The sequence below is a fragment of the Amia ocellicauda genome, chromosome 4, assembly GCF_036373705.1.
Source record: "Amia ocellicauda isolate fAmiCal2 chromosome 4, fAmiCal2.hap1, whole genome shotgun sequence".
NCBI classification, from domain to species: Eukaryota; Metazoa; Chordata; class Actinopteri; order Amiiformes; family Amiidae; genus Amia; species Amia ocellicauda.
Genome location: NC_089853.1, coordinates 44,260,338 through 44,279,456, shown reverse-complemented (window position 1 = coordinate 44,279,456; position 19,119 = coordinate 44,260,338). Strand labels below are relative to the sequence as shown.

The 19,119-nt window shown below is 39.7% G+C and overlaps 1 protein-coding gene across 3 annotated transcripts in view; it reads right to left on the bottom strand.

The window, feature by feature from the left end:
• Positions 1 to 1,441: 1,441 nt before the first annotated feature.
• LOC136748584 (protein NDRG3) overlaps positions 1,442 to 19,119 on the bottom strand; it is a 51,244-nt gene continuing 33,566 nt past the window's right edge. For 2 of the 3 annotated variants that reach the window (XM_066702456.1, XM_066702458.1), the window contains 14 exons: positions 18,590 to 18,695; positions 17,714 to 17,834; positions 16,860 to 16,922; positions 15,489 to 15,549; positions 14,487 to 14,573; positions 13,863 to 13,919; positions 12,779 to 12,882; positions 11,933 to 11,998; positions 11,730 to 11,781; positions 11,341 to 11,388; positions 10,889 to 10,924; positions 10,618 to 10,669; positions 4,431 to 4,469; positions 1,442 to 3,627 (listed from right to left, as the gene is read on the bottom strand). In XM_066702456.1, the coding sequence (XP_066558553.1) occupies positions 3,452 to 3,627; positions 4,431 to 4,469; positions 10,618 to 10,669; positions 10,889 to 10,924; positions 11,341 to 11,388; positions 11,730 to 11,781; positions 11,933 to 11,998; positions 12,779 to 12,882; positions 13,863 to 13,919; positions 14,487 to 14,573; positions 15,489 to 15,549; positions 16,860 to 16,922; positions 17,714 to 17,834; positions 18,590 to 18,695 (1,068 nt within the window). In that variant the 3' untranslated portion in view covers positions 1,442 to 3,451. The remainder of the gene's footprint in view (positions 3,628 to 4,430; positions 4,470 to 10,617; positions 10,670 to 10,888; positions 10,925 to 11,340; positions 11,389 to 11,729; positions 11,782 to 11,932; positions 11,999 to 12,778; positions 12,883 to 13,862; positions 13,920 to 14,486; positions 14,574 to 15,488; positions 15,550 to 16,859; positions 16,923 to 17,713; positions 17,835 to 18,589; positions 18,696 to 19,119) is intronic. The other variant, XM_066702457.1, reaches the window with a different exon arrangement.

Here is a 19,119-nt window from a genome sequence, read left to right as displayed (position 1 = left end):
TGACTGAGAGAATGGGGCTTAGCTCTTTATGATGGGGCCGTTATCAGATGTAACTGAGGACAGCCTTTGTCAACGGTGCGGTCTTTTGATTCCTACAATTGCAGCTGAAAGTGAGCTTCAGACCCTTTCTTTTAAAGGAAGACGAGCAACAGCATGGTGCCGCAGCCCACTCACAAGAAACTCAATTCACCAGTAATCACTTCTCCGCTCACTTGCTGACATAGACAGTTTTAAAGACAATTTAAATAAAGCTCACTCATGGTGACCCTGTCTGCAGTCAAGGGATATACAAGAACGTTCTTTCTAGCTAAACTATGTCCATGTTACTTGAGGCCTGTCATTTGCAGAGGACAAAACCATCCAAAACGGCAGTTTTCAGATAGCGTCCTGTTTCCTGTCTGCAAGTTTCATGACTGATACATATGCAGATCATTGTACACAAACCCAATTGTTGTACCATATAGCATCTTTATAGAGTGCTTGTAGAAAGCATCACAAGATAAAAGATCATATCATTATAAGCAGTGACATATGCAATACAGAACATTGTTAGATGGAAATGAACTATTTATGGCAAACTGCAAGATAAATTATAAGACCAGTGGGAAAATTACTCAAGAGGACACTGACAAATCAGCAGATAAAGATGTCCTGTATGTGACTGTCCTATGGCAGGCAGGCTCGGAAAGAAGTTTGTGTCCTGCAAAGATCTTTCTCAAGCACACAGAGTGCTTTTTTTGGTTCTTGGGCAGTGTTATCTGATGTACCTGATGCTAAAAATAACCTAACTGTGAATGTCTCATTTGTGGCCTGACCTTGTTTTAAAAAAAAAAAAAAAAAAAAAAAAAAGACTGTAGTTGGAAACTTGGACCAATGTTACCAAACAGACATGCTTATAATGAAAATGATTTAAAAAAATAAAAATACATCTGTCACTCATGGAGGACACGGGATTTGTTTTGGAATTACTCATTATTTGGTACTTGAAAATGTGTATGTATTGTTTTTAAACCTTGTTTTAAAACTATATTGCAGTGTTCAGTGTGCAAACATCCACCTAGGATGTCTCCCTACAACCTATATTAATCAGTGCCTGTGCTTTGCCTACAGCAAACCTAACCCTCACCAGATTTCAACACCCCAAACTATTTGTAAACGTTCTTATAACAATTTGAAAGTCTACAGCATTCAACTGTTATTGACAGTTGCCAGTCAGTCTTGTGTGCTTAAATGATCAGGGTCTTCATGGTATGTGTGTTTCAGATGTTATGCATCATCATCAAATGTACAGTCCTGAAACTGCCATCAAACATGCAGGGAGGGGGGTCTAGTCACTTTAGAAAGACAGGTAAACCTACACCAAACCTCTTAGTACTTGCTCTGAGCATCTGTAGCAATTACAGGGCCTTAGCTGAATGAAGCACACACAGCACACCAGCCATTTCTCATTTACAACTTCTAGCTTTATTTAATAATCAGTACAAATTGATATAATCAGCAGACAGTGAGAATTATATGTTCCCTGTTTGAAGACAACAGTGTAGCATCATCACAAGCTCACCCAGGCTTTAATCCAGTCAGGAACAGCAGTGAATATCCACTCGGGGGAAAACAATAATTGAAAAATGTACTATGGTATCCACTACATAAGAAAATTAACAAAACCAAACCAAAATGTACTGAAGGAGATGACCATATCTTTATACGGAGGAGGATAGCACAGTTAAACCCTAAAAAGGAACTGTCCAAAAAAAAAAAAAGGTTTCATCAACACAAAAGTAACCACTGTACAGTTTCCGGTCCTGACTTTAAAAACATTACAATGCAAAGCTTCAAAACGTACACCAAAAATGTATATAATGGATTAAATTCTCCGGATGACAATTTTTTCCCCCCATTTACCACACCCCTGCCCTGTATGTTACAAGGTATAAGGTCCCATAATAAACGACAAGAACAGCAGGTTGGCTTTCCTGCATCTCCTAGTAAGGAAAGCTCTACTAACAGTCTAGGTTTAAGTACATAAGAATAGCTGAATTTCTACCTACATATCCCCTTCACTCAAAGCAAATCCTGTGCATAGCTTTGCTACTGCAGTGCAACCCGTGTAAACCGCATGCAAACCCACAGGGACAATGTTTTTTTTTCCCCATTCATTGTGTTTGTCTCTTTCGGTTCATTAATGTGGGGGTTCATTAAAAACGTAAAGGTTTTGTCTGGACACAACATGTTATTATCCATTATTATTGTAATAGTGTTTTTTTCTCCTGCTCATGTAGTTAGAGTGGAGAAGCCACGTGAAGAACCAGTACACTTCAATAAAGGCAAACAACAAGACAGGTGAAAAGCCCTCTGTCACATTGAAAGGCAGTACCGGGACGATTTTAATGCGAGACAGTGTGATTGAACGTGTCCAGTTTATCCAAATGGAACAACTCTGCCACTAAAGGCCTAGATAGAATAATTCTGGTTTCTCCCATTGCTGATGCCTTTTAACCCAGGCTTCACTGTATGTTAGTTTCCTGCTTTTGATGCGAATTTCAGTCAACTTTTTTGAAAACCTGTAGATTTAACACAAAGTTTGGTAAGCTCTCAGGTTTCCTCCTTTGGTACTAGACGCTCCCAAATCAGAGACACCTAAACAGAAGCAATCTTTTTATTTATTTTGTAATTATTTATTTTAGTTTTTTATATACACACACAGAATCCCAGCATTTTGCTCCTACACTCTCATGTTAAATCATGCTATAAATCCATCATAAATAAAGATACTGTACTAGAACAAGATGTCACAGTAGATCGAAAGAGAAGCACTGAATTACTGTATGCGCACAAATGACAACAAGATAAGAAATACATTGTGTGTGTGTGTGTGTAGTGTCTGGGGATGGAGAGGAGAAGGATGGAGAGTCACACACAGAAAAGGGAAAAGAGTGACTGGTTTTGTATTGTGTGCACACTGCAAGGGAAGAATGCAGCTGAAGGACAAGACAGCGATGGTGGGAACTGATCATCCATTTGCGTGTCTTTGTGTGTTATGGCTGTGCCATTTTCCACTTCCCCCCCCAAAAAAAACCTCATCACCTAGGTGCCTAAAAAACAAAGATCAACCCACTGTAAAAAATAAATACAATTTGCAAAACAAAGAAAAAAGATATCAACAAAAAGAAAAAAAAGAAAATAAGCAATGACTGAATTTCCAAGGGATGCATGCTTACACTGCTAGAAAAAAAGAATAACTGGATACTTGGTGGAGGATCATAAGCTGTTAACCTTTTTTCTTTTTGTCCCCTTGCTCTTGTGACATATATATATATATATATGTATAATTTATAATATGGTTCGTTACAGGACTTGCTCTGGTTTTGAGCGGGGAAAGGGAAGGGAGGGAGACACAGGAGGAAGAGGGAGGGGGTGACAGGCTGCCTGGCAAGTGGAAAGAGCGGTGCGTTTAGCAGGACACCTCCATGGTTTGAGGCCTAGCCTGGTTGTCGTTGGCGGCTGCGGCGGTCGCCCCCTCCAGCTGGTTGTTGGTGAGGGAGTGGCTGCGGTTCCCCTCCCCGGAGCCCACGCTGGACGAGGAGTGTGCGCGAGAGCGGGCTAGACGGGTCATGCTTGCTGTGGGCACTGCCAGTGGAGAGAGGGGGAGACAGAAAACAAAGTGCTGCCTTAGAGACGGGCGCTGGGTGCACACCGGGCGGCATGGCTACCAACAGTATCAACATTCCAAACACAGCTGTGTCCGCAGCCCTGGGAGAATAATGAGGCTTTCATGGTTCACTGTGACCAAAATTACTCTATAAACGATACAACAAAACCTGCTAAACAAACATTTAAAAAATATATATTTTTAGTCGAGATATGATTTACATTCATTTATACTTTTAACAACACTGACAAACAAACACAAACAAATATAGTGAACTTTTTTTTAGAAATTGTTAAAATTAAAAAGCAAAAGACTTTGAAAAAAGTCTCTTGGTTCAGTGGTATGGAATTGATGGTTCATTATTCTCCCACCAGAAACTCTTTTTAAAATTCGGTATACGTTCATTTTCGATTAGAAAAAGGAACAAACCAAAAGGCTGATATGTAGAATGCAACATGCATCAGACGGAAGAAAAGAGTTTCACAGTACACAGGAATACACACTGAACACAACGGCAGCATTTGTAAATGACTATATGACAAAATTCACTCACTCTCACTCTCCCACTCGTGTCATCACAGATTCACATATTTAGAGGTAAATCAAAATTATGACATGGATCATGCTTAAAAAAAAAAATACAATAATAAAAAAGAAGTAAGAAGAAAAAAATTAGCAAAATATAAGAGGCATTCAAGTTGGCGAAAAAAAAGTGTGTGGTGTAAAGATGGTACCACTGAAGGACTGGTGCTTAAGTGCCCAGAACACATGATCCTGGTACCTGATTCGTTGTTCAGGTGGCTGAGCTGAACGTAAGGGACTGTTAGCATTGAGGGTCGGGAGGAAGGAAGAGAAGTAAGGAGGGACATGGAAATATATTCAGGTTATTGGTTATCAGACAAAGCCTAGCCTCCAATAGGTCACCACATCTAGTCATTTATATTATTGATGTATGTATATTTATATATACACACACATATTTATCCCCTCCCCACATGGTTTTTCATTAAAATACCCTCATCTGTCAGGTTAGAATGTAATATTTATGTCAGTGGTTCATACCATGCCTCATTATAGCAACTATTGTTCTGTTCATGCATTGCCCTCAAATGTAAGTAACAAACAGGGCCTGCCACTGGGAGCATAAATTGAGGTATCACTTCAAAAACAATATGTCACTATCAATATGACGCAGTGGTATTTCTTTATGGATTAAATGACGTTCCAGGCAAGGACTGTGTAATCTTCATTACTTGAAGACCTACTGAAACAGACAGATACTTAAAAAAAACAAAAAAAACTTTCCTTCAGCTTATAACCACCTCCCCTGCCTTTTCCCAATTCATTATTTTCCTTTCTCTTCTCTGAAGAATGCATCCACCTTTCTGGTGCACTGACACTAAATGCTGATACTTAATGCCATGGGAAATACCTCCAAGTAAATGTATGGCCAACAATGTTTATATATATATATATATATATATATATATATATATATATATATATATATATATATATATATATATATATATATTTGAAGGAGAAACAGAATAAAAAAGCACTCTGAACCCAGACAGCACGTGATTTTCTGAATACTTCTGAGTGGAATTTGTAAGCATCGTGTCTTTCTGATGATAGGTTGGCTTCCTGTGAAGTCAAGATGAATCAGTGGCTGGAATGAAAACAAAGCACTGGAAGAAACTACTCTTGACAGACAGGCACTATTTCTGACAGATTTAACGCCCACTCCAGCCTAAAACACACCCCAAAAAGGAGAACCCAGGGTAGTAGGGGGGGACCCCGTACTGAAACTGTCACATAGATAAGTGACATTTGCATAAAGCAGACATTTCCACTGTGCACATACCTAGACAAAGGTGGCACAAAGGACACGGTTACAGTGTGATATCAATTTGTGTTTTTCTGTGCAATGTGCTCATGTTTGTATATGTGTGGGTGTGTGTATATTTATACTTGAACAAATTCATTTGCTCAAGCGCTTGAATCAAATTTAAAGAAAGTAAACTAATTTTTATCTCAGTCATATTTCATAATACAGAAGGGGGTATATATATTTGTACATAGAAACATATACAGTGAGGGAAAAAATTATTTGATCCCCTGCTGATTTTGTACGTTTGCCCACTGACAAAGAAATGATCTATAATTTTAATGGTAGGTGTATTTTAACAGTGAGAGACAGAATAACAACAAAAAAATCCAGAAAAACACATTTCAAAAAAGTTATAAATTGATTTGCATGTTAATGAGGGAAATAAGTATTTGATCCCCTATCAATCAGCAAGATTTCTGGCTCCCAGGTGTCTTTTATACAGGTAACGAGCTGAGATTAGGAGCACTCTCTTAAAGGGAGTGCTCCTAATCTCAGCTCGTTACCTGTATAAAAGACACCTGTCCACAGAAGCAATCAATCAATCAGATTCCAAACTCTCCACCATGGCCAAGACCAAAGAGCTGTCCAAGGATGTCAGAGACAAGATTGTAGACCTACACAAGGCCGGAATGGGCTACAAGACCAACGCCAAGCAGCTTGGTGAGAAGGTGACAACAGTTGGTGCGATTATTCACAAATGGAAGAAACACAAAATAACTGTCAGTCTCCCTCGGTGGGGCTCCATGCAAGATCTCACCTCATGGAGTTTCAATGATCATGAGAACGGTGAGGAATCATCCCAGAACTACACGGGAGGATCTTGTTAATGATCTCAAGGCAGCTGGGACCATAGTCCCCAAGAAAACAATTGGTAACACACTACGCCGTGAAGGACTGAAATCCTGCAGTGCCCGCAAGGTCCCCCTGCTCAAGAAAGCACATGTACAGGCCCGTCTGAAGTTTGCCAACATCTGAATGATTCAGAGGAGAACTGGGTGAAAGTGTTGTGGTCAGATGAGACCAAAATCGAGCTCTTTGGCATCAACTCAACTCGCCGTGTTTGGAGGAGGAGGAATGACCCCAAGAACACCATCTCCACCGTCAAACATGGAAGTGGAAACATTATGCTTTGGGGGTGTTTTTCTGCTAAGGGCACAGGACAACTGCACCGCATCAAAGGGATGATGGACGGGGCCATGTACCGTCAAATCTTGGGTGAGAACCTCCTTCCCTCAGCCAGGGCATTGAAAATGGGTCGTGGATGCGTATTCCAGCATGACAATGACCCAAAACACACAGCCAAGGCAACAAAGGAGTGACTCAAGAAGAAGCACATTAAGGTCCTGGAGTGGTCTAGCCAGTCTCCAGACCTTAATCCCATAGAAAATCTGTGGAGGGAGCTGAAGGTTCGAGTTGCCAAACGTCAGCCTCGAAACCTTAATGACTTGGAGAGGATCTGCAAAGAGGAGTGGGACACAATCCCTCCTGAGATGTGTGCAAACCTGGTGGCCAACTACAAGAAACGTCTGACCTCTGTGATTGCCAACAAGGGTTTTGCCACCAAGTACTAAGTCGAAGGGATCAAATACTTATTTCCCTCATTAACATGCAAATCAATGTATAACTTTTTTGAAATGCGTTTTTCTGGATTTTTTTGCTGTTGTTCTGTCTCTCACTGTTAAAATATACCTACCATTAAAATTATAGACTGATCATTTCTTTGTCAGTGGGCAAACGTACAAAATCAGCAGGGGATCAAATACTTTTTTCCCCATACTGTATACATGCCTATGCTGATTTGGGTATCTTAATTAACATTTAAACATAATTAACAACATTTCAAATTACACACTGTAAACTGCACTCATCTGGAGGTACAGGTCCATGAAGACAGAGATGCAATAAAACTGTCAGTGAACAGTATGGAGAATGTGTTCACACCAGCACATCCCGAGGAAGTGGGAACATTAACAGTCATGCTTGTAACTCATGAGCATCACTAGGGCTGCAAACTGGCCACTGTAACCATCCGTTTCTGCTCCTATTTTTATTGATCCGCTTCCAATGAAACAAAGCGAAGCGGAAAGTAAGGACACCACAGTTCAGAGCCGTTTTGCACGGCTGAGAGAGGGGAATACCACAGACTGGTGGACATGGAAACATGAGAGGGTTGGTCACGTGACGTGTCTAGGAACACACTGCCCACTCGAGCCCAGTTCATGTTCTTGTTCCAGGCAGGTTTTATTGATCCTTCTCCACTCTTAATTCTCTGCATTCCACAGGTTCTTAAAGATTATTGTTCTTTCCCCTCCTGTGGCATTTCCAAATAACTTAGCAGGAAAGCACATTTAAGAAATGCTTTTGCTTTGTGGCATCCGGATTAAAATACTACAACAAAATGTAAGTGCTTGGTAAAACCCAGTTCTCCCTCACCACAGGGGAGAGGCTTAAGTAATATTCATGTAAACTAGAGAAAGAATAATGAAGATCAACAAAGAGTAAGATGAAAGTTAGAGGAGCATAGAGAAGTCTGGCGCTCAGATCAGAGCAGCATGCACATGGGTCTGTGTCTGTGAGTATCACTTATAAACCTTTAATTCAACACATCCTCTCATGTTTACAAGACCGAGGCTTCTCTCAACACAAGCACGCACGCAGACGCACACCTCGTCAAACTGCTTAACAACTGTACCTCTTTAAAATCAATTGACATAAAAGTCTCTTGAGTCTCATAAAGCACTTTTTTGAAATGGAACAAGCAGCGCTGTAGGACAGAAGAGATTTGGAGGTGGCAAGCTGTGAGACATGGTAGTTAATGCCACAATGTTATGACCTAGTTTTCAGCCATTTAGAATAAAAAGAGTTGGGACATAAAACTGATATTTATTAAAAGAGTTTCCCTGATTCATTTGTGTGTAGTCTGCAGACAAAAATACTTTTGTTTGCAAAGTTGATGGCTGCCAAAAAACATTTTCAAGGGCTTGGGGGAACCTGGAATTATTTACTATTATTTGATTACACTATTTCTTAAAAAAAAAAAAAAAAAAAAACTTTTAGAGAGGTTGACAGCAAGATTGCACCAGGCTAGTGCAAATATACTAACTTTTTAGAACTACCTCAATGTCTTCAATATAAGTGTAAGATATTTCACAGATTTTTATTACAGATTTTTTTTATTAGTCTTATGTATTATGTTATATAATTTTAATGTTAATTTCCTGTTTCCATGTTTTGCAAGCATGTTTATTTGCATATATTCACTCCCCACCCTTTTAGTATTCCCTCTAACTGTTTAAGATGCTATTACTGACAATCGCTTTTTGTTTTGCTTTGTTTTTTTGTTAAAACTACAGAACCAAGTAAAATTTTTGAATGGTCTTCAACTTTTTCTTTAAATCATTCTTTTTTTTGTAAGACAATCAATTATGAAAGTATGAAATGTCTGTGAGGGGGAAAACATTTCTAATGTTCTATGTAAAATACCCCCTTGCATCCTGCTTAAGACTGGAAGTAGTTTGTATTACTATGAAGTACAGGCCTGTACATTTAATACAAGAGCCGAGTTGCCGGTAACTATCATTTTGCTAATCTGAGTAACAGACTGATTATGTAGTGGAAAACCATTTTTATTATAGATTTAATTTAACAATGACATTCTGTAGACAAACATCTTAAAAATCCCAATTAGCCATACTTAAATTTGGAGTTAAGACACCGAAGATCAGTCAAAGAAAAAGTCAAAAAACAACAAAGTTTAAGGATACAGTGCCCCATATTTGTATGTTGTTTTTTTCTTAAAATGAATCATGCACATCATTTTAATAAGACATTTCGTATGTAAAATGTGTGCGTGGAGTGCCGTGTTAAAGTTTCGGGGGGAATGATGAAACGTGAGTTTCAAAACATGAAAGTTATTGTTTCCATCATAGGGGGCACTGCATTTTAAACGAGGGGGGGAAAAATAACATCAGTCACTGAATTTCCCACTCAAAGGCTCTCAGAAAGTCAGTGTACAGTGACAGGGCTCAGTGCAGGTCATGCTACAAACTTCATTCTCTGGGTGGCAAACAGTTACTTACAAGTGTGGTTATGAAACACTGTAAACAAGACGGCAATAGCATTAGAGTTTAGTCATGTTAGTCAATGTAACTTGTTACTTAATTGGAAAATACTGGTTTGACACTTAGTCAAACTGGGCAATAAATTACGAACCAAAACATCAACACCATAATTTGACATGGTAATAAAATACATGGTAATTAAATTAATTATAATTAAATTTACCTAAATAAAGATTGCTACCTCTATGCCACCCAACAGTTTCAGAATCTATTGGGTTAGGCACCAATTAAAAAAAAAATGAATCTAGGAAAGAATAGCCCTCATGGCCTAGGCTAGAGAGACTTCCCTCCCCTTTTCAAAAAATACTTTAGTATAAAGGAAGAACTCGCATTTACATGCTGGTTAGTAGGTTTAGCATATTAACTCTACTACAATTATGCTACACCTAACATTGTAATGGGTGTTGTTAATTGGCAAACATTATCAATATCTGCAGTACATCCTGCATAGAGATTGTGCATGGCAGTCCTGAGATATACTATTAAAAATAGTAAAAAAAAATAGAATATAGTATAAAAACATGACTAAAAAAAAAAAAAACTTTACAGTAAAAATGTTACACGTTGCTAGAGGAAGTGACGATGAGATCAATCTGAAGTGTTTTGGCTCCAGATGCCTTCGAACGTGTTAGAAAACTAGATATGTAATTTCTACATTACAAATTGCTTAGTGGGGATGGGGAGGAGGGGGCTGAAAACACAGTTGACTTTTTTTTTTTTTTCATCTTCCATGGAAAAGAGAAGCTATGAGACAAAAATACCTCTTAAAACAAGACACTTTCAGAGAGAAAACAAATAAAATACAAATAAAACAAAAACTGTACTCAGTACATGTAGACAGCATCAATTCACCCAGACACAAAACAATAATGTAACATTAAGTCTGACATTTAAAAAGACTAGGAAGGGAAACTGTAGAAGGAAAAAAAAAAAAAAAAAAGAAGACTACTCACTGTAGCCCATTCCCTGAACAAAGTACTTGAAGGCCTCTGCTAGCTTGCCAGGCTGTAAGAAAAGAGATGCATTATTGTTAATGTGGTAAATAATATCATTCCAGATTTGTAAACTGCTTCAAGGTCTATATTACACAACTCACTATGGTTGCCTTAGATGACTGTACTTTGGCTTTGCTTGTCTGAACACTAGACTATATCATCTTCTTGTCCTTTCTTTGCCGTAACAAAGCCTGTAAAAATGATAACCTCAGACTATTTAACTACTTACTTGGACGACTTGAGGCAACCCTCCACAGTCCGCCATCTGAAAAACAAGATGAAATCACAATTACAGGCACGAAATGCTCTGCACAGGGTCACAGCCAAATCTCCAAAGGCTACTTCTGTCTTTTAAGTCATTGGCACACAGTTATTAAATGCCTTATGTAGGTATGTTTTGTCCTTGAAACCACTGTGGTTTTGACAGCACAAACTGTTCTGTACACATAAGAGCGTTCGGAGCAAATTGGTTTGTTCTTTCAGATAAGCTGAGATTTCTTTTATAGAAGCTACTAAGAAACACAACTATTAAAAGAAACAAGATATAAAAAAATATTTTCTGCTGGTGAAACGTTACCCATTGAAGGCAGCTCTGCCTCAGAAGACCAAGTTCAATGATGTGAACCTCGTCTCTCCCATTCAATAAACCCTGTTTGTCTACTGTAATACTAGAACACATACCTTCAACAAGGTTGTTTTTGAAGGGTTTAGTCTAGAATTGCACTCAACCTGCAAGTTAAAAAACAAAAACAGGTAAAGGATATGGCAACATTAAACAGTAATTGGCAGTTTTTAATCAATTCAAAACCCTCTGACAATTAAACACTGACCAAATTCAATTTTCTTTCTGCTCTTCTGGCTCCTGGAGAAATTTAGTTAATCAATCATTTTCTAAGATTCTTTCAGCAAACGGGGAAGAGGTCACATTTCCTCCTCAAAATATGGGCCTTGTTATCAAGCACACGTTGGAGTCGTATATGACATTGTGAGTGCTGACATTGGAATGGAGACGACAAGACTGGAGATTGAGGAGTTAACGGTGTTAAATACAGTAACAAACCACAGCTTACCACAGCTTCCACTGCTGGAGAAGTGTCTCCAACAACCAGCAACGCAGGGCATCTGGGACAGGAGGAGACATTCGATTAGTTATTCACAAGGGCAGTGGTATGCGTCTGTCTGAATGTACTAAATAACAAAATACATTTTCAATTTTGGCTGCTACACACAGATTTACAATCCGCTCCCGTAACTCAATTCAAGTCCTACTCACTTGAGTGTGCTAACTGTGTCCTCATTCAGACCAGTTACAGGTCTCTCAATCTCCAGATCTCGACGGCTATAAAAAAAAATAAAAAAAAGTAGTGAGATGCTTTTCCAATATGTTTCACTTTTTTTTTGTGGTGTTCTTTTAATAAAATCTAGTTTGGAGTTGAGAACCAACGCCTTCTCACCCTCCTCCACAGTGTTGCCACATGCTTTTCTTTCCACCCAAACCCCCCTGTCTTTTCATTAGTATCTTGCATCATTAGTATCTTGCATCATAGTGGAGAGTCATCCTGCCTATTGTTTCCACCCTGAGATTTTACTGTAAGCTGGCTGAGTTGTTATCTCAGCTGTGAGAGCATGGCACATGCTCACACCTTGATTTCGGGCTCAGATTTGTGGTTTCAGACATCAGAAACCAAACTGACTGCTCCCTTGCACTTCACATCCCAGAATTTCCCTAAACCATCACTGACCCACATCTTCCTGCACCATGGTGTTTCAGACAGAAAAACATGACAATTTAGTGACTCAAAACTTGCTAGCAAAAGTGTGAGAAGAATTCAAAGGAGCAGCTCTGACAGGCATAGCTAATGCATCCACAGAGAAGAGCCCCTTATTGTTAGAGTTATTTAGAACTGTTATCAGTTGAAGTTCAGTGCTAAATTGATCCTAAATGCAGTGCCCTGGATGTTGTGGCTTATGTAAATTAGTACAATTTAGCAACTGCAAGGTTTATCAGAAAACCTGTTACCTGGATACAGTGTAAGAACAAGAAGTGCAGAGACTGATGACTGATAGCGTGACCTGCTATGAGCAGGCTGTGAGAGATTGTTTTGTGTGCTGCTCGTACCCATTGTAGGAAGTGCAGAAGAGATTCAGGTTGTCCTGGTTGATGTCCTGTGCAATGTGCAGGCGGTATGTCTGGATCAGCTCCTGATTGTCCTGAAGCTCCTCCTGTGAAGACATGTGGGGGAACCCTATGACAGGAGCCCAGACAAAGCAACACTGCCATTTTATCCATGGCCTTAAAACAGCAATAACGGTGGGGTAGGGAAAATGAAACCACCAACAGCAATACATTATACCTTGTCTTTCCCTACAATCAACGCTGGGAAAAGTGAATCCACCACTAAAGTGACATGTTTGGATTTGGGGCATCATTGCTCGGTGGCGTTTCATGATTATATATATATACACACACACACACACACACACACAAATCAGCCGTAACATTATGACCACCTGCCTAATATTATGTAGATCAGACTGGTTTGTCCAGCACATCCCACAGATGCTCCTACTGGATTGAGATCTGGGGAATTTGGAGGCCAAGTCAACACCTTGATCTCGTGATTCATCAGACCAGGGCACCTGTTTCCATTGCTCCATGGTCTAGCCATCACAATTTGGCCCTTGTCAAAGTCGCTCAGATCCTTACGCTTGCCCATTTTTCCTGCTTCTAACACATCAACTTTGAGGACAAAATGTTCACTTGCTACCTAATATATCCCACCCACTGACAGGTGCCATAACGAGATTATCAGTTTTATTCACTTCACCTGTCAGTGGTCATAATGTTATGGCTGATTATGGTGTATATTACGTATATATTATTGCACTTTGTACTGCTCTCGTATTTTGTAAGTCGCCCTGGAAAAGGGCATCTCCTAAGAAAGAAATAATAATAATAATAATAATAATAATAATAATAATAATAATATATATATATATTTGTATGTATGCATTTACTTTCCTCTTCATATATTCCCTGTAACTGATGAAGGAGTGCTGTTTTTATAGCAACTGATTAGATTATGGGAGACAAAGTAAAACTAGTAGGCGTGCCAGGTGTACTGAAGAGATTAGCATAGCCTTGTCAACAGATAACTGCAGCTGAGGGTCATCTGTGCTGCAGATCAACAACTCAGACTCACATGACTGAAATGATGAGCCATGACAATGTCCACCAGGCTGCTTGTCCATCCGGAAAGCTGCAGAAGAAGGTAAATGTTAACAGTTAAAGGACAATCTGGAAAACTGAAATATTAATCTTAAACGGAGAACTAACTGTTTTGTAAAAGTGGCAGCCTTCTCCATGATATCACAAAATACACAAAAGCATTCATGTGCTATTTTTAGGTAACATAAGATGATTTAGAAATCTGCAGAAGAAAACGTGGTCAACTACTGCAATCTGTGATCTCAAATATTTAAAAAGTGTAAAGACTGCAGGAGTGGGCAGACTGAAGCTCTTCATCAGCTCAGTTTACACTACAAGCCTTTAACTAGCGGATACGAGTGTGCTGTGAATAATCCTGCCACCTGTCTCTTTGCACACGGCTGGTCATCCAGAGTTAAAGGCTGGATGGCAGGTTTGTGAAGTTCCCACCAATAATACTGCTGGCACAGAGCAGTGGCCGTCCATCCAACTTGCACTGCAAATGGTGGCCTTTATGGGTTGAGACGCTTGAGAAAGTCCCTCATGTTGTGTACTTGATTAGGCAGGTTGACTCAGTAGAGCACACAGTCAGTGTGGACGTGAAGAGTGAGAGAGTCACCTTCGAAGCTGCCCAGTCCATCCAGCCCTTCGCACACGGGTCAACATCGATGAGCACCAGGCCTTCAACCAGGTCGGGCTGGTTGAGCTGCAGAAAGCAAGAAACAAGGGAAATGGCTTGATATTAATAGTAGAGCATATTGGACTTTACAGTTCACACTCTCAGCAGAGGCAGGCTTTTAGTGCAGCAGTCACTGAAGTGGAATAATGCCGCTCCCTTGCCTTTATGAATGTTTCAGCAACCTCTGCAATGTGGTGATGCAGCAAAACGGCCACCTGACTCTATATATAGCTACATGCAAGAGAATCAGCCTTTAGAAAACATAGGAGTGACATCAAACTAAAAATGAACAGCATCAGAGATAGAGCTTCAGAAGGCTAATCTATTGTAAATTTGATTATTTTTATAGAGGTGATTAGAATGTGCCGGAAGAATCAAGCTGAGTGTGACCATAAATTCATGTGGGACTGGAGGAGGAGATGTTAACAATACAGATAACCATAGCAGGTAACTGCTACAAGTGATTAAATGTCAATTATATTTAAAAATAAATAATCTCTCAACAGTTGACTATGACCTGTTTTGAGATCCCTGTTGTTCATCTTAGCAAATCAAACAAAAATTAATTAGCTAATAAGCATTTGCATCGAGATGATTACATTTGAAAATCAAGTCAGCTGCTACACAGCAATGCAGCAAAAAATAAATAAATCAGTTAATTTGTTCACCAGCACAAGAGACAGTAAAATACATAGTTTGGGAATTTAATCTGAAAGCACTGATCTTTTGCAAAAAATAAATCTTAAAATCACTTTATAGATTTCTTTATAACATATTTATAGACTCTTTAGAAAACCTTCTAAAATATTACCTGCAACCTTATTTAATTCTGTGACATTTTGTTGAAAATGTAAAGTAACAAGAAGGAGCTGGATGAAGTCAATTGCAACAATATTGCACCGCACTCCCAAACACAGTAATTGAACACTGCACTGAACTTACTGCAAGTCTGGTGAGAATGTAGGCACCGGCTCCCACGCCGATCCCAATGACACTGCTTATCCTGTTAACAACAAGAAACGGACTGTCACAAAGTAAACGTGGGAGAATGGTCTCAAGCAAGAAGTGACAAGTCCAAGATGAGTGTTCATATCCTTTTGGCAATTTATTGCAACCACATCAACTAGATCTTCAAACAGCTCTCCTGCTATTTCAAATTTAGCAGTTCTTTACCTCCATAATACTACCAAACAGACTCACCACCTAGGTCTCAATTATAGTCAAACCCTCCTCCTGGTTACCAACATACTAACCCTTTTATAGCTGTGGCTATGTCCACCTCCTCCCCAGCTAACCCGTTAATCAGATCCAGTTAGACCGTTGCATAATCAGTCTTTTAAATATAAAACAGTTCAGTTGTATTATTGCACTTGAACCTATAAATAAATAACTAAATAAACAAATACATATATATGGAAACACAGTATCAAAAAACCTTATCAAATAGCAGCATATACACAAATACTCAGTCAGGTTTAACACCTCCCGCCACCAGAATGCGCTCTTCCTAGCCCGTATATGCGCAGGTGAGAGCCACGCACGTGCCCATCATAACAGAGTGCTAGAGATACAAAGCTGCGTACATCTAGAGTCGCCTGTTGAGGTAAGTTTTTACATAGTAATAAAATGAGAGACTTTATATTAAATGAACAAACAATACAAAGCAGTCAATAAACCTTTGTTCTGTAATAATATGAAACTCGCTAAAATGCAGGTGTGCACCCCATACATCCCACTCCTATTCACATCAAAACAATAACAAAACAATTACTATGCTTTCATCACCACCCTCAATCACTTCCTCTTATGTAAAAATTCACGTTATTGCAAATGAGGTATATTCATGTAAATAAATAATTCATACATGTGATGTCTCCCTTTGCACGGTTTGTATAGTTTTATACACAGACATGTAAACAATCATAAAGTACGGATGGCATCTATTAATATTAAACTCCATGATGCTGCAGTGAGGGAGTACAGACTAAAGCTGCTCTGTCACACGGACAAACCAAATGCGTGGCAGGAATAGAAGAGCTCACAATACACAGATCATGAAAGTAATTTTAGTTCTTTGCCAATACATTCCTGAAAATCATGATGTTTTTGGGAATCGCAGAATGCCAAAACAAAAAAATTATCTAAAACTCCGCCAGAAAACAGCCAGATAGCTGAAGGCCCAGGCAAGGCAGTTCCCTAGATTGTGTACAGACTTTTTACTCAAATTATGTCAAACTTGAATCTGCTGGAGAATCAGAAATGGACCAGGAGGAGGAGCTGTGCGGATATTAGTATACACTGTGCAGAACTTACTTCAGGTGCAGTAAGACCGAAGGCAGCATCTCAGCCAGTTCATCCATAGTGGGGTATTGGTACCTGCGAGGACATGGACCACACCGTTAAGACACACGATGGACTAGAAGACGAGCAGTAAGACAACAGCCTACCTAAGGGTTATGGTACTAGCATGTGAAAATCTACCCGCTTTGTATTAGAGATGGCTGACTGGACCAGATCAGGTATCTGCCAGATCTAAATCACAGTGTTTTTATCTGTTTTCACATGACACTGTGGGTCAATACCAATACCAGTCAGCCAGACTGGAGGTCAGTCACATTTGTCAGTCTGTCATTGAGCGGAGGTTGGCAATATGGAGCTAATATTCATTGTCTCAGCAGCTGAGCATCAACAGAAATGCCACTTTTGTATTAACAAAGACCACAACAGCTCCCTTATTCAATATTTCCTGGTCTATTTTCCATCAAAAGCCCCTTTTCTTGTACTAAAGGAGGCCCTGTTTTCTTATTGTAAGCCATGGTCAATTTTGTCAGATCATTTCTGGTGCTTTTTAATTCATTATTTGTATTGCAATCCTCAGAGTTTGCTTCTAAAGCAAGACAAAAACACATTTAAAAGGGACAAAACTCTTTCAACACCAGTCTCCAATTCTTAATCAAAGATCTTCCTTAACTTTAATCCCAGTTCCCCAGAATATAAATTCTTTAGAAATGTACATAACATGCAAGTTACACCAGGACACACCACTGAGAATCCACAGGCAGTACACCACTGAAAAGAGCTGGAGACCCCCACCACAGGCTCTGCCCACTCAGACAGGTGTCCCAAAGCCACTGGACAGAGAAGGACACTGAAAACCAGTCTCTTACCCGGTAGGGAATGGAGGAGCATTCTCCTGCTGTCCAGGGGCATCAACATGGACCACTGCGAAGTGCTGCGTGATCTCCTGCATGTCTTCGAAGTTGAAGAGCGTGTTAAAGCAGGACTTGTCTGAGGAAGACAGCAGAAACAGGAAGATGACAATGGCCCATCCTGCTCAAAAAAAGGCTGCTAGATCTCGCTGGGTCTAGTCTTACAGCCTGATGTAGGAGTAGGGGACATAATGGACCTTGTATTTTGTTAATACTTGACCTAATTGGCCTACATCTTACAGCCTGGAGTGCAGCCCAGACCAAGACAGTATCATGTTTTTACCCAACGAACTAAATCTGCTCAATACCGCAGCATATTAATATTGCAGTATTGCAGGGCCACAGTCAGTTGCAATTACCATTAACCACACAGACCAAAGAGAATTAGAATGGCGGAAGCAACAAATTCATTTCTGAAAGATTGCGACTATAACGGACACCACCCTGGCCATAGCAAGCGATTAATAACATTACGTTAACAAAGGGACAGAATGAACAGTATTTATTTCTGTTGACCTTTTATGATGACTGAATACCTGCAGCCTGCCAAGATTATATATTTTTACAACTGGTACTACATTGTACAAAGTGAAACCTAATGCTAAAAATATGATTCTTTATCTGACATACCCAACTTCACCTTAAGTAAAAAACAAAACTGTCCTGGAATATGTGCTTGTATGCAGTTGTCTTCCACACATCCAGAAAAGTATCTCGTCGCAAATATATGGTGGCTTACTTCTTGTTTAGTGTGTGCGTTATAACCTAGTTTTGGCCTCTTCTTCTTAAGGTCTGTCCTTGCCACTTAGCCTGAGATGGGGAGTGGATACTCACGGTTGAGTCCAATGTCATGGTAGGTGAGGATGACGGGTCTGTTCCCCTTAGGAGTGCCTCTCAGGGTGACATGGAGGACGCCATGTGGGGTCTCGATGTCATGCTCCTGGAAAAGATAACAGACAGAGGGGAGTGTCAGTCATGGCCAGGTGACCGACTGTCTCAGGTAGAACACCTTAGAGTGGCAGGAGAGCACTTCCAGGTGAGAACTAAATATATTGTAACAGAACAGAAAAACAGCATCTACCATTCTTTCAGGCAATGTGGCTGTGTGAAAAGAAAGCCTGAGATATGGTGGTGAGTTAGCAGCTTGACAATTCCTGGAAATGCTTTGCAAAACGGCACCTAAAATTCACAGCTAGGCTAACAAGAATGTCTTGCAGGTCTAATGAAATTACAAAATGTTCTGCTTTTTCTAAAAATGGAAATCACAGGGTGAACCATGGGGTGTACATTGTAATGTCTGCTAATAAGCCACATAAGTATTTTTAATTAAAATGCCTCATGTTGGCAACAATACATTTGTCAAG